The sequence below is a fragment of the Puma concolor genome, chromosome C2 (assembly GCF_028749965.1).
Source record: "Puma concolor isolate L17-30 chromosome C2, mPumCon1.1.hap2, whole genome shotgun sequence".
Classification (NCBI taxonomy): domain Eukaryota; kingdom Metazoa; phylum Chordata; class Mammalia; order Carnivora; family Felidae; genus Puma; species Puma concolor.
The window spans coordinates 84,808,905-84,823,337 of NC_141675.1; the positions used below are offsets into that span (position 1 = coordinate 84,808,905).

At 41.8% G+C, this 14,433-nt stretch overlaps 1 protein-coding gene across 2 annotated transcripts in view; it reads right to left on the reverse strand.

Annotated features, from left to right (window-relative positions):
• The window catches only part of LOC112849904 (putative cation-transporting ATPase 13A4), a 134,213-nt gene that overhangs the window by 76,427 nt on the left and 43,353 nt on the right, over window positions 1-14,433 (reverse strand). The window contains exons 2-3 of one of the 2 annotated variants that reach the window (XM_086675022.1): window positions 1,996-2,025; window positions 1,879-1,925 (exon numbers count right to left, since the gene is read on the reverse strand). In XM_086675022.1, coding sequence (XP_086531148.1) covers window positions 1,879-1,925; window positions 1,996-2,005 — 57 coding nt within the window. In that variant the 5' untranslated portion in view covers window positions 2,006-2,025. Of the gene's footprint in view, window positions 1-1,878; window positions 2,026-14,433 lie in introns of both variants that reach the window. The other variant, XM_086675021.1, reaches the window with a different exon arrangement.

The following is a 14,433-nucleotide window of genomic DNA, read 5'->3' on the forward strand; positions in this document are numbered from 1 at the left end:
TCGAGAGAGAGAGAGAGAGCACGAGTGAGGAAGGGAAAGAGAGAGGGGGAGAGAGAGAATCGAAAACAGGCTTTATGCTGTCGGTGCAGAGCTGGATGCAGGACTCCAACTCAGGAACTGTGAGATCATGACCTCAGCTGAAACCAAGAGTCAAAGGCTTAACCAACTGAGCCACCCAGGTGCTCCTCCTGATAATTTATTGAGGCCATCCCTCACAGAGTGAGAAGAATGACCCCATCAGAGACCTTTTGAATTATCTTTAAAATTCTCCTAGCAGGAATCATCTGTGCCTGGAGTTTCTCTGCTTCCCTCCTCACCTTCACAGGCTCTGGACACCAGGTAAGAGGATATTAAGCACACTATTTGCATGGGGTGGAGTTTATTTGCCCACTTCCTAGAACTTCAGAGCAGGAAACTGAAATTAAGACATCAGGAGTGTGTGGTAGGGTGATTTTCAGCTTTCTACTTGGAACCAGGAAGCCTGCCCCTTCCCAGGCTTCCTGTTCCTCATTTCTTGTTGGAACACGTTGTGAGAGTCCTGTTTAACAGGTTAAGCACTGGGTTTTACTTTTGCACACAATCCCAGGATAATAGTTAAGTCTCCTCTTAGCTGGCTTTTATAAACCTGACTGAGCAGATCTCCAAACTCTCCCTGAATGGTTTGAATGGTTATCATGTTGGTATTGTTGCCCTTACAGCTCTCGCCGTCAGTATCGTCATGGCTGAAGCCTGTGGCTTCTCCTCTGTTTTCATTAGAGTTTCAGTCCTTTATGAAAGTAGCACATGACAGTCCACAAATCACCCTAATGTCCATCTTCTCATCTTAGGTGTACAATGGCCTGAGGAACAGGCACAGAAGGGGTTATTGCTCTCATTTTATAAATAAGAAGCTCAAGGCTCAGAGAGACAGTAATTAGCCAAACCCCCTAAGCCACATGCTGGTAAATGAAGATACCACCCTGGTGCCACAGGTTTCCTTCTTTATGTTTATTTGAGCATTTCTTCATCTTTTTGCCCACTTATTAAAGAAGCTGAACGTCAATAATAACCTGAGGGCAGGTCCCTAAGGTTGATTTGGGATGCCTACTTTTGCAGGTGAATAACCCCCTGACAGATTATGCAATCTGCTGGTTGGAGGTGTTTGACCTCTTTTGGTTTTGTTTGTTTGGGCAAGTAAGACACCTGGGTGATAACAATTGACAATAGAGAAACTGCTCAGCAATCAAGTTTTATTATTTTAAAAAACTGACCTTGCGCTCATAAAACTAAGTTAAACAGCTGTCCAACACACATGAACTTAAGAGAAAAACAGCCTGTCTTATAAAATACATTTCTAATATGAATGTTAACCAGCCATAATCCAAGTAGTACTAATTTCAAATGGAGAAGAGGGAGTAACCCAAACACATTTGAATGACAGAACTCAAAATAAGTTCATTTTGCAGACATAAGGAAGTCCCTGGGATGTTTCTGGGTCATCATCCCTTTTCATAGATAATCATACAGAGGGCTTGATTCTACTCAGAGCTAACATGTACTGAGTATCTACTACTACGTATCTCGCACCATAAAGATTTTTGTGTTCCTTAATTCATTGAATGCCATCAGTGGATATTAGAGGTAGGCATTATCATCATCATTTTATACATGAGGAAACAGAAACTTGGCAGAGTTTAGTAACGGATCCAAGGCTCTACAGTTTAGAAGGATGAAGCTGAGATTTGAACTCAGTTCTGTCCAGCTCCAAAGTACATGTTCTTTATAATGTTCTATGTATACTGTCGAGGATTGGTGTGGTGGAGGATCTGAACTTAACCTTAAATTTTGGGGAGAGAATTAAATTTCTTTAGCATTAGCAGTTAGCATAAATGTACTAACCTTTAGGTCTGGCTTTCTGATGGCTCTATTTATGATGTCCTCCTCATCTGTAATGAGAGGGTGGTCAGGAGTGACATCAAACGTGCTGTTTAATGATGACAAGTAGATCCACATTACCTTTTTCCATGAGTAAGTGTGGAATTCATCCTGAGGAAATAGACACCAAAACCCCATGAAGTTGAGAGAAGTCATCAAGCTAAAATTCAACCTGAGAAACATCATTTTCATATAATCCTGTAAGTTTATGGACTTAATAAACATTCTACACAAAGTTGCATGCCCATGAAAGCTGGTAGATATAAAGCCTTGAAGGAAAAAAAAAACCTATGGTCATTTATTGAGGAATCTGGGTGTCAATATGAGGCAATGGCATATATAACAAAACTCAAGAGGAGGGAGGTAAATTCTTAGCAAAGAGCCAATTTCTTGCTATAACCTTCAAATCCATGAGGCCACAGTCAGATGCAAAACTTTACAAACAAACAAGCACTCAAAAGGGTCTGTAGGTCCCTGAGGTTGAGGACACCAGGTCAATTAAACCATCTCAGGGTTTCTAGGCTTAACTTCAATTCTACCTCTTCCAGGAAAGCCCCTGTAATACTGTCTTGCCAGGGGGAGGGAGGGTCTACCACTATACTCACTCCAAAAGATCCTAGCTGCCCCTCTCTTGTGCTCCTAATCACTTTCTGCCATGTATTCTCCTTGTTCGTCTAGGCCATCTGAAAGGTAGGAACCACGTATTATTGTCTCATATATCCCCATCCATTTGGTGAACTGTGACCTGCCCAATGAGAGTGAATGGATGTTTTTACATGCCTGAATGTGTGGATTGAAGGTGCCCAGGGGTAAGTGTCAAAAGGTTAGCACAGGTGGGTTCAAGGCGGCACCTTCCTGCATGACCCTAACTGAAGCCACTTCCTTCACATTCACTGCCGATTTCATCAGAGAATAAAACTAGAGTGAGCAGCACTGGGTTAAGTAACAGGTACCACAATGGTCCCTTAGAGACTGATGTGATAATAACTGTGGTTATTATCTGAATGGGTAAATGCTATGCATAAAAGCCACTAGGACACCTGGTACACCTCAGGAGCGAGGAACAACAGTAAGGGAAGTCAAGCCTGGGAAACAATTTAATGCCTAAAGAATATAGGTCAGAGCTGGGAATTGTCTCCACCACACCCACATTTGCCAAGAAGAGTATCCCAGCTGACGTTGCAAAAGGACAGAAAGGAGAAGATATATTGTTGTTTGGAGCTAATCTCTTACATTGATTCTCCTCCAGAGAAGCCCTCCTCCATGCCTTTGCTCCTTCAGCTTCCTTAGCCTGGAAAACACTTCCTCCTCTACTCTCTTTAAGCTTTCACGGGGCTAGATCCAAAGCATCCTGTAGGACCCAGCTCAAAATTCACATCATGAGAACTGTTCTAATTTCTCTTGGTGATATTTCCCCTAAACTATAAGGTTACTTGAAATTCTTACCACATTCTACCTCATTGCATTCCTCTTTACCTGCCCACCTTATCACTCCTCTTGGACTGTGGGCAGGGACTGTGCTTGATGGGTATCTGTGCTCAGCCAGATCTAACACAGCTTCTGAGAGACAGACAGAGACTGAGACAGAGGAAAACAGAGAGGTAGGGTGGAGGAGCAAGAGGGGAAAGCAAGGCAAAGGATGCGGGGAATAAAGGGGGGTAAGATAAGGGAAGAGAAGGAAAGGAAAGAAGAAGGGAGGGGAGAGGAGAAGAAAAGGAGGGGAAAAAACAATAGAAATTTGAAGTTAATTCTAAAAATCAGTAAACTTGACTATTACCCTCATTTAAAAAAAAAAGTCAAATTAAACCAGATTTGCATAGAGTTACCTTCAGAGCCCAAAAATGACTCAATTTCTAACGACTGAGCCACTGAACTTGGGCATGTTCTAGGTATTGTGAGATAGGCAACAACTCCATAGGACACACCTTGACATTGACATAGTTCACCATTATATGGCTACACCTTTGACCACTTATGATGTTGTTATGAGTGAGTTTCCTCTGAATATCAGATAATAATGAAAATAGTTAACATTTATTTAACACTTATGTTCCAGGCACTCTATCAGTGAGGCTCAGACGAGGCCAGTCTGGTATGAGTAGCAAGGCAAGAAGCGGGACCTGAAGCCAGGTCTTCCCACTCTAAATCTTGGCTCCTTCCTCTTTGTTTCCACAAGTTGTCCATGGTTTCTGTGGCTTATGTATGAAAATTACCTTGAATTCTATACCATATAACAAATAGCATCCAGTTTCTCACAATCTCTGCTCTCTTGGCAGCAGAGAATCCGATTCCTAAAACCAAGCTGTCACTCTTTGGCCCTGTGTGACAGCAAACAGACCTCTAGACTATAATGCCTAAAAAGGGAACGGCAAAGTGGAACACTAGAACTCCCAAGCTCTTTGAGGCCCGTGGTGATCCAATGCGCAAACTGTATGCCTTAGACTGGTAAAGCATGAGACCAAAATTCATCTACAGGCCTCCATCTTATTATATAGCCTGTACCATAATTAAATCAAAGGTGTTTAGGTATCTGTGCCTTTAAGTTTATTTCTTACCCCCAAGCCCTATAACCCACAATTCTATATAATGCAAAGTACAGTTCAATAGGTTAAGGAAGGATACTTTAGTGAGACCACCATTTTTCTTACAGTAAGGCAATAATATTGACTTTTCTCTTGCTTATTACTATGTTAAAGACTGTAAAATCATTCATATTTTTTAAAGAAATCTACCCAACTTTTTAAGAAAAAAAAAGGCAAAGAAATGGAGGGAAAAGTGTGTCAGGGTGAGGTGGTCACTCCAGTCAACATCATCCACGTCCCCTAGTTTTCAGTTTGGTGTTACCCAGAAACAAAAGAACACAGGCTCCTTCCTGAGCCTCAGTTGTGAACCATCTTGAAAATCATGGCAACTCTCTGAGCCGAGTTTTTCTGCATCTGGCCAGTGGGGATGAGAATACCACATTTCATGGATGCTTGGAGGATTAAACGCAATAATACATAATGCATCTGGTCCAAGGGCTGGCCAGTAGCTGAGTGTAACAAATGCTCCTTGGCCTATGGCTCTGGGCCTCATTTTCTGCAGCATGTTGCTTCTGAGCTCTTTCTGTAAATAGGAACTTAATTTTCCCTTGGAGGAATTGTTGAGAGTCTCTGAGAGTCTTCCAATTTATTTTTCCTTCTTTTTTTTTTTTATTTTTTTTTAATTTTTTTTTTTTCAACGTTTATTTTATTTTTTTGGGGACAGAGAGAGACGGAGCATGAACTCCGGAGCCCCAGAGCCTGACGCGGGGCTCGAACTCACGGACCGCGAGATCATGACCTGGCTGAAGTCGGACGCTTAACCGACTGCGCCACCCAGGCGCCCCAAAAATGTTTCTTTTTTAGAAGGAAAAATAGGGGCGCCTGGGGCTCTGGGCTGATGGCTCGGAGCCTGGAACCTGTTTCCGATTCTGTGTCTCCCTCTCTCTCTGCCCCTCCCCCGTTCATGCTCCGTCTCTCTCTGTCCCCAAAAAAATAAAATAAACGTTGAAAAAAAAATTAAAAAAAAATAAAAAAGAAACATTTTTGCCTGGAAATGGCTATTTCCTCTTTACCTCTGTTTCCCAGCTCTCTCAAGTAGGTAAAGATCCTTAAGAGACTTAACTGCACCTGAGGAGCCAAACACTTTAAATAACTGCTTTGTAATGCAAATAATCCAAACTATTTGCCTCGCCAATCTAGACTTTTAACACTTCAAGTCTCATTGAGGGGGCTTTACCTTCTCTTTATCAAAAGAGAATTAATCAGCTGAATTCTAAGAGCAGAATTTAAAATAATTCAAGAGCGCATTTCAAAGAACTGAATGTAACAGATGACCTCAGTTTGCCCTGGAAAGAAAGGTACAGGGAGGAAAACCGGGCATTTTTGATTTCCTGTGGCCTTGCCCTTTCTGAACTTTGAAATGCCAGGCTAACTTTTCTAGTTGCACCAAGTGAGTGGCCTTGCTTATCTTCTTACAACCTTTTGTTATAAGCATCTTACCTGTTGGAATTTTAAAGTAGTGTAATGGTCACTTTAAGTTCACACCAACGCTGTGACTCACCTCCTTGTGCAGGAGTTTGCTACCCAAAATGTACTCCTGAGATTGCCTTAAGAATTTCTTCTTAAGTAACCCATTGCAAAGTTCCAAAAAGACACCAGCACTCCAGTACTTTTCACTTGGAGATGGATACATTGCAACGCTAAAGAGCATGAACTCTCTCACTAAGGTGAAGTGCTTAGAGGATTATGGATAGATAAAGCAGTAATAACATTTCTCAAGTTATTTCTAAAACACCATGCTGCCTTTGCAGACCCATGACTTGGGCAAAATACTGTTCTTTTTATATTTAAGTGGTCCTTTTTTCTTTCCTTTTTCCTCTGTTGGCCAGACCCACTGATACTCTTGACACCTTGACCTCATATTCCCAAAGTGGCTTAGCTGGAAAAAGTTGACATTGGTTAGAATGTAGGATTTAGTTATAAAACAGAGAAAGAAAGTTCTAAGCATTGGAAAAAATCTTACACAAAATTATTGTCTCAGTACTCCTGGAACATGTTCACCAAAAAAGGGGATGAGGTGGGGGGGGGGGTGTGGACAAAGCAGGGAAGTTATATGACACAGCAAAGGCTGTGTCTATATCTGTGTCAATATCCTGAACAATTCAGCATACATTTTTGGAAAGACTGAGTGCTTTGTTTTTACGATCATTTTCTCAGGGAAGAGGGAGTAGTGAGTTACCTGGCTCATCATCTGAAATATCTGGAGATGCAGCGTGTAGCAGAAAGTAACAAAAAGTTAAAGTTGGTTTTAAAAAGTGTGTAGTAACCAATGTCCAGGAAATGACTCCATGCCAGGCACAGATTCATCAAGGCACTTTACATGTATTTCTCATTGATTTCTCATGGTAATGAGGCAGATACTATTGTTAGCCACTCTTAACATATGAGGAAGAGGAAGTGGAGGCAGAGTAGAGGGTAAGTAACTCGCCCAATATGGACTGATTCCATATGTTGAAGCCCTAGCTCTCCCCGCCCCCCGCCCCCCGCCCCCCCCCCCCCCCCCCCCCCCCCCCCCCCCCGCCATGTGACTGCATTTGGAGATAGGGCTTTTAGGAAGTAATCTAGGTTAAGTGAGGTCATAAGAGTGAAGTCCTAATCCCATAGGGCTGGCGCCCTCATAAGAAGAGGAGGACACCAGACAGCTCTGTCTGCCACGTGAGAACAGAGAGAAGGCAGCTGGCCATGTGCAAGCCAGGAACAAAAATCTCACCAGATACTAACCCTGCCAGCAACTTGATCTTGAACTTCCAGCTTCCAGAACTGTGAGAAAATAACTTTCTGTTGTTTAAGGCACCCAGTCTGTGGTGTGCTATTATGGCAGCCTGAGCTAATACATTGCTCAAAGTAGGTCAAGAGCAACACTGGGAATGAGACCCAGGCAGTCAGGCTCCAGACTCTACTCTTCAACTGTTTCATACTACTGCCTCTGTGGAGTCTTCTCACTAGCCAGGAGATAAAAAAATCTCCAGTTCCAACTCCAACTCTGTTCTCAATAGAAGTTTTTCTTTCACTGCTTACAGCTATGGGACCCTGAGCTCTTCCCTGAACTTCTCTATGCTTCTATCTGTAAATGGGGAAAAAATGATCTCTACCAGAATAGACCAAATGAGGCAACATATATGCAACTGTAAATCACAATACAAATGGTCCTGTGTTAGTAATCAAAACAGTATGGTACTGGCACAAAAAATAGACACAGAGATGAATGGAACAGAATAGAAAACCCAGAAATAAACCCACAATTATATGGCCAATTAATCTTCGACAAAGGAAGAAAGAACATGCAATGAGTAAGACCGTCTCTCAAATGGTGCTGGCAAAACTGGAGAGCAACTCGCAAAAGAAGGAAACTGGACCACTTTCTTACACCATACACAAAAATAAACTCAAAATGGATTGAGGACCTAAATGTGAGACCTGATACCATAAAAATCCTAGAAGAGAGCATAGGCAGCAATTTCTCTGACATCAACTGTAGCAACATTTTTTCTAGATATGTCTCCTGAGGCAAGAGAAATAAAAGCAGAAATAAACTATTAAGACTATGTCAAAATAAAAAGCTTCTGCACAGCAAAGGAAATAATCAGCAAAACTACTGAATGGGAGAAGATATTTGCAAGTGACATATCCAATAAAGGGTTAGTATCCAAAATATATAGGGGTGCCTGGGTGGCTCAGTCTGTTAAGTGTCCAACTTCAGCTCAGGTCAGGATCTTGTGGTTTGTGGGTTCGAGCCCCTGCATTGGGATCTGTGCAAAGAGCTCAAAGCCTGGGGCCTGCTTCAGATTCTGTGTCTGCCTCTCTCTCTGCCTCTCCCCCACTCACCCTCTCTCTCTGTCTCTCTCTCTCAAAAATAAAATAATCATTAAAGAAAACATGCCAAAATATATAAAGAACTGGTACAACTCAACACCTAAAAAACAAATAATCCAATTTAAAAATGGGCAGAATAGGGGCACCTGGGTGGCTCAGTTGGTTGAGCACCCGACTTCCGCTCAGGTCATAATCTTGCAGCTCATGAGTTCAAGCCCCGCATCAGGCTCACTGGTGTCAGCCTGTAAGCACAGAGCCCACTTTGGATCCTCTGTCCCCCTCTCTCTGCCCCTTCCCCACTTGTGCTCTCCCAAAAATAATAAAATATTTTTAAAAAATAAAAAAATAAAAAATAAAAATGGGCAGAATACATGAACAGACATTTCTTCAAAGAAGTCATCCAGATAGAAAATAGACACATGAAAAGATGCTCATCATCACTCATCATCAGGGAAATGCAAATCAAGACTGCAATGGGATACCACCTCATACCTGTCAGAATGGCTAAAATTAAAAACACAAGAGGGGCGCCTGGGTGGCGCAGTCGGTTAAGCGTCCGACTTCAGCCAGGTCACGATCTCGCGGTCTGTGAGTTCGAGCCCCGCGTCAGGCTCTGGGCTGATGGCTCAGAGCCTGGAGCCTGTTTCCGATTCTGTGTCTCCCTCTCTCTCTGCCCCTCCCCCGTTCATGCTCTGTCTCTCTCTGTCCCAAAAATAAAATAAATGTTAAAAAAAAAAAAAAAACACAAGAAACAACAGGTGTTGGTGAGGATGTGGTGGAAGGGGAACCCTCGTATGCTGTTGGTGGGAATGCAAACTGGTACAGCCACTGTGGAAAATAGTATGGAGATTCTTCAAAAAATTAAAAATAGAACTACCCTATGATCCAGTAATTCCACTACTGGGTGGAAAAAGATGCAAAAAATGAATTCAAAAGAATATATGTATCCCTAAGTTTATTGCAGCATTATTTCCAATAGCCAAATTATGGAAGCAGCCCAAAGTGCCCATTGATTGATGAATGGATAAAGAAGATGTGGTATATTACACAATGGAATATTATTCAGCCATAAAAAAGAATGAAATCTTGCCACTTGCAAACCATGGGTTGAACTAGAGAGTACAATGTTAAGTGAAATAAGTCAAAGAAAGACAATACCATATGATTTCATGCATGTGGAATTTAAGAAACAAACAACAAAAAAACACAAGCAAAGGCGGAAAGAGAGACAAACCAAGAAACAGACTTTTAACTATAGAGAACAAACTGATGGTTACCAGAGGGGAGGTGTGAGGGGAATGGGTGAAACAGGTGATGAGGATTAAAGAGTACACTAAAAAAAATAAGTAAGTAAATAAAAAGCCCTGTGTTATGAAGGATAATGGCTTAAAAACTATTTGTCATGACAGAATCATTTCTGAGGGGCGCTAGGGTGGCTCAGTCAGTTAAGTGTCTGACTCAGTTTTGGCTCAGGTCATGATCTCATGTGCTCACAGTGAAGAGCTGTTTGGTATTCTCTGTCTCTCTCTCTCTCTCTGCCACTCCCTCAACTGCTCTCTCTCTCTTTCTCTCAAAATAAATAAATAAACATTAAAAAAAAAAAAAGAATCATTTTTGATAGGAAAGCCCACAGAATCTCAGGGCTTTCTGGCTAAATGTCTAAGGAAAAACCATTGAAATGGGAGCTGGAGGAATGAGACTCAGAAGCAGAATGTGTACCTGAAAGAAACATAATGCTATCTTCTCTTACTTTCTCAACCATGAACCTTTCGCTTTAACACCTGTGTAAGATGTTGGTAGAAATCATGAGACCATTTATTACAGATTAAATTCAATTCATTTAATCAAATCAAATAAATATTGAGTACCTGCTGCAACTATGTTCTATATATTGTGGGGAATGGAAAGTAAGCCACAGTTACTGCCTTCTAAAAGCCTATAATCTAATAAAAGCAAAAACTATTAAAAAAAACGAATGCAGCATGGTGGGAAAAAATTCTGGGTTTAGAGGGTCAGAAGACAGGTACAAGTGCTTTGTCCACACTATTCCTTTTTCCTGGACCATTTCCCATGTGTCCCTCCCTACCAGCCACCATCACCTTTTGACTCATCATCCTTTGGATCTCAAGAAAGACGTCAGGCTTTCTTGACTTGGTCAGAACCCTATTTTATAATCCTACTATGACCATGAACCTTTCCTAAGTAGCACTTCTAGCAGTTGGATGTTTGCATTTATTTGTGTAGTGATCTAATGAATTTCATGAGGTCAAGAACTCTGATTTTACTAATTATTATATCCCACCCCCTGTCCATGAGCTACCACTGTGGCTGGCATACAACCTGTGCTCATCAAATTTATGAAGGAGGGAGGGAGGGAGAGAAGGAGAGAGGGAAAGTCCGACGGAGATTTACTAGGCTTAATAGCCTGCAAAGGTGGTCTCTATACCCTCATCTGTAAAATAGAGATAGACGATAATGCCCATTTCCCAGAGTCGTTATGGGAATTCTATGAAATTGTCAGTGAGATGCTGTTTTATAAAATGTGAAATGAATAGCATTTTAATACAAGGCAGATTGCTAAAAGCATTATAGCAGCCTGAGGTGAAAATATGGAGCTAAAAGAGAATGAAAGAAAGGTAATTAATTCCCTCCAGAATTGAGGCAGAGAATAGATCAACGATGGAAAAGGTGGTAGACGGCTGAGGAATGAGTAGATTTTAATAAATAGAAGTAGAACACCTACTTTCTATACTCTATAGAAAGTGCATGTGTGTGTGAGTGCATGTGTGTGTGTGTGTGTGCGTGCATGTATGAGTTGACTCCTCACCAGAGACGTGGAGTCCCACTTGCTTTGCTCATAGCTGTATTCCCAGTACCTGTAACAATGTCTGGCACATGATTGGTTCTCAGGAAGTGTTTACTGAATGAATGAATAATTGAATGAATGAAGAGGATAGAGAATATCAGAAGAAATGTTCCGAGTAAAAGCATAAACAAAATGTGTCTGGCTCCCTTAGAAAATGGTGTTGATGTGAGGCACATGGGCTTGGAGAGACGAGGCTACACAGGAGGAGGGAGAGATGAGGAAGGGATCCAGAACATGAGAACACAAGCACTGGGAGCTGATGGGCATCCTGGCAGGCTGGTGGGACGTGGGATGCATTTGCGTGGCTGATTTGCAGAATTTCTCAGTTTTCTAACTAAAGCCCCTAGCCCTGACATCTTTAGAGGGAACTGAAGGGAAAATGCTCCCCATTTACAACACCCTGACTCAGCCTAGTAACCAATCATCATTTTCTCCTCTGCACATTATGAGTCTTTGACAACATGTGACAAAGGAAAAAACTACATCTGTAATTATAACAAAGATGAAAACTATGGAAATCATCAGGAGCATCTGAATTCAAAACACCAATGAATGTAAATTATGATATTTGCATAGAAATGTGGTAACCCTACAGATATTGGTTAAAATTCAGAAGTAGATGAATAATGAATAAAATGCCAGTTTTAAATTATAAAATAAAAGTGCAATTACTCTTACCTTTTTGGAAAAATCTCACCCTTAGACGTGCTTAATGAGAGATGGGGAACTGGAAATAAACTGAGTGCCAAGGACTTTCAGTCAGTACATCACGTCCCCCCTCTTTTTTTTTTAATGTTAAGAAATGACTACCTAATCAGTATCTGTGATAATGATCTGTAATCTTACCAGTGTGAGATTGATGATAAATACCAAGTACTGATTTTTTAATAACATGGAAAATAAATATACAACACATTTTCAGGTAGGAGTCTTCTTAGTTGTCCTTAATGGGAAGTCCTTACGGTCCAGCTATAGTAATACAATTCAAGTAAAAATGTTTAAGGTGTCATTTTAATGCAAATAACCTAGCTGCACACTTATAAACTATTGGTGCCCAAAGCTCATTTTTATCTAAGGCTCAAATAGTAAGAATGTTTGATATAATTGAGTTCTTGTCTAATTACATAAAGACTAATTTAGAACCTCATTTATTTGGAGAGTCTCTCGCACAGCAAATCCATTTAAAATGACACATAAGAGGAGGTAATTAAAAATTAAAGTTGAAATCAAGATGAAAAAGGCAAGATTGAAGCTGGTTTCTGCGGCTTTGATTAGTTGTGGAGGGCAGTTGAATGGAGGAGGGGTTTAAAAGGCTTTGAAAGAGACAAAGGAAGAGGAGGAGGGGGAGGGCACACAGCTCCCTAAGGCACCAGAGCTTTGTAAAATTTTTCCAATATATATCCAGTTATGAAGTGGATCACATGCAACCAGGAAAGGTGATGTTATTGAGCATGGGTGAATATTGAGGATTCCCAGGCACTGGACCTGTTCCCCAAGTTTCCTGTCCTGGAAAGGAATGCTCCTTGCTAATAAGGGGAGGACACAGCATCCAGAGAAGCAGGGCAGCTTACATGTGGCACCTGCCTGTAGCATGCTCTTCTGTACCGCAAGCTCTCGGAGCTGCTTCAGCAATAATACACACACATAATCAAAATGGTCTGATCATGTATTTTATAGTTTGCAAAGGGCTTTTACATACATAATCTCACTTCCTCCTCACACCAACTCAGGAAAGAACAAGTACTTTCACTAAGCCTATTTCACAAGTGGAGAAATTGAGGTCCTGAAAGGTTAGGTAACACATCTGAGGTGTAACACATCCAAGGTGCTAGGACTAGAGGTCAAACGCCTTGACTCCAAATCCCAAACTGCATCATTACCTGTTGGTTGACACTTGATTTTTTTTTTAATTTTTAATTTTTTTTTTTTTTTTTAATTTATTTGTGGGACAGAGAGAGACAGACCATGAACGGGGGAGGGGCAGAGAGAGAGGGAGACACAGAATCGGAAACAGGCTCCAGGCTCCGAGCCATCAGCCCAGGGCCTGACGCGGGGCTCGAACTCACGGACCGCGAGATCGTGACCTGGCTGAAGTCGGACGCTTAACCGACTGCGCCACCCAGGCGCCCCAATTTTGTTTTATTAAAAAATTTTTTTTATTACGTTTCTTTATTTTTGAGAGGCAGAGAGAGACAGAACATGAGCGGGGGAGGGGCAGAGAGAGAGGGAGACACAGAATCCGAAGGAGGCTCCAGGCTCTGAGCTGTCAGCCCAGAGCCCGACGCGGGGCTCAAACCCACGAACCGTGAGATCATGACCTGAGCCAAAGTTGGACACTCAACCGACTGAGCCACCCAGGCACTCCTTTAATTTTATTTTAAAGAGAGAGAGGGTGCCTGGTGGCTTAGTAGGTTAAGCATCTGACCCTTGATTTTGTCTCAGGTCATGATCGAGCCCATAACGTTGGGATCATGACCTGAGCCAAAATCAAGAGTTAGATGCTCAACTGACTGAGCCACCCAGACGGCCTGACACTTATTTTTATTTCTAACATTCTTACTAGATCTTTCTTTCTCTTTTCTCCTCTATTTTCCTTTTACCAACCATACTCTCCGTTTCTTTCATTTTCCTCCCTTCCCTTGCCATTTTCTTGCTCATTTCCTCCCATTCGTATTTGTGCCTTGACTCTGCCAGCAATCTCAGAGGCTGCAGCTCAGCCAACCAGACATTCTCACATCTGAACAGTCTGGTGGTGCACTCAGAAAGGCAGAAAGCTTTTCTGTGTCTGAGGTTGTTTCCACTGCTGCAAGATCATTGCCCCCTGATAACCAGAGTGGAACTTGGGAGGCGGTACCTCAGCTATCACCTGTATTGTGGTTATAAGACTCACTGCTATCCTCTCCTCTTGCTGCATTAAATAGAGTATTTATCTATCTATATCTATATCTATATCTATATCTATATCTATCTATACAAAAGTTAACAGCCCAGCAGAAGTTGCCTCATCAAGAATTTTGTTGTCATTCTGGGTCATTTAGGTTGATGCATTGTTAGAAACACTCACTAAAAGTCAGCCAGAAAAGTCAGCACAGTGTCCTCTGTGAGACTGTACTTTGACTCCCACCAATAGGAATATCTACTTCCACTTGTCAGCTACCACATTTTTATGGAATCCCTACCACATGCAGGAATTCAGGATGCAGCGGGTGGCAAGCTGGAAATGATCTCTTCCCTTGTGAAGCTGACAGTCCAGCAGGA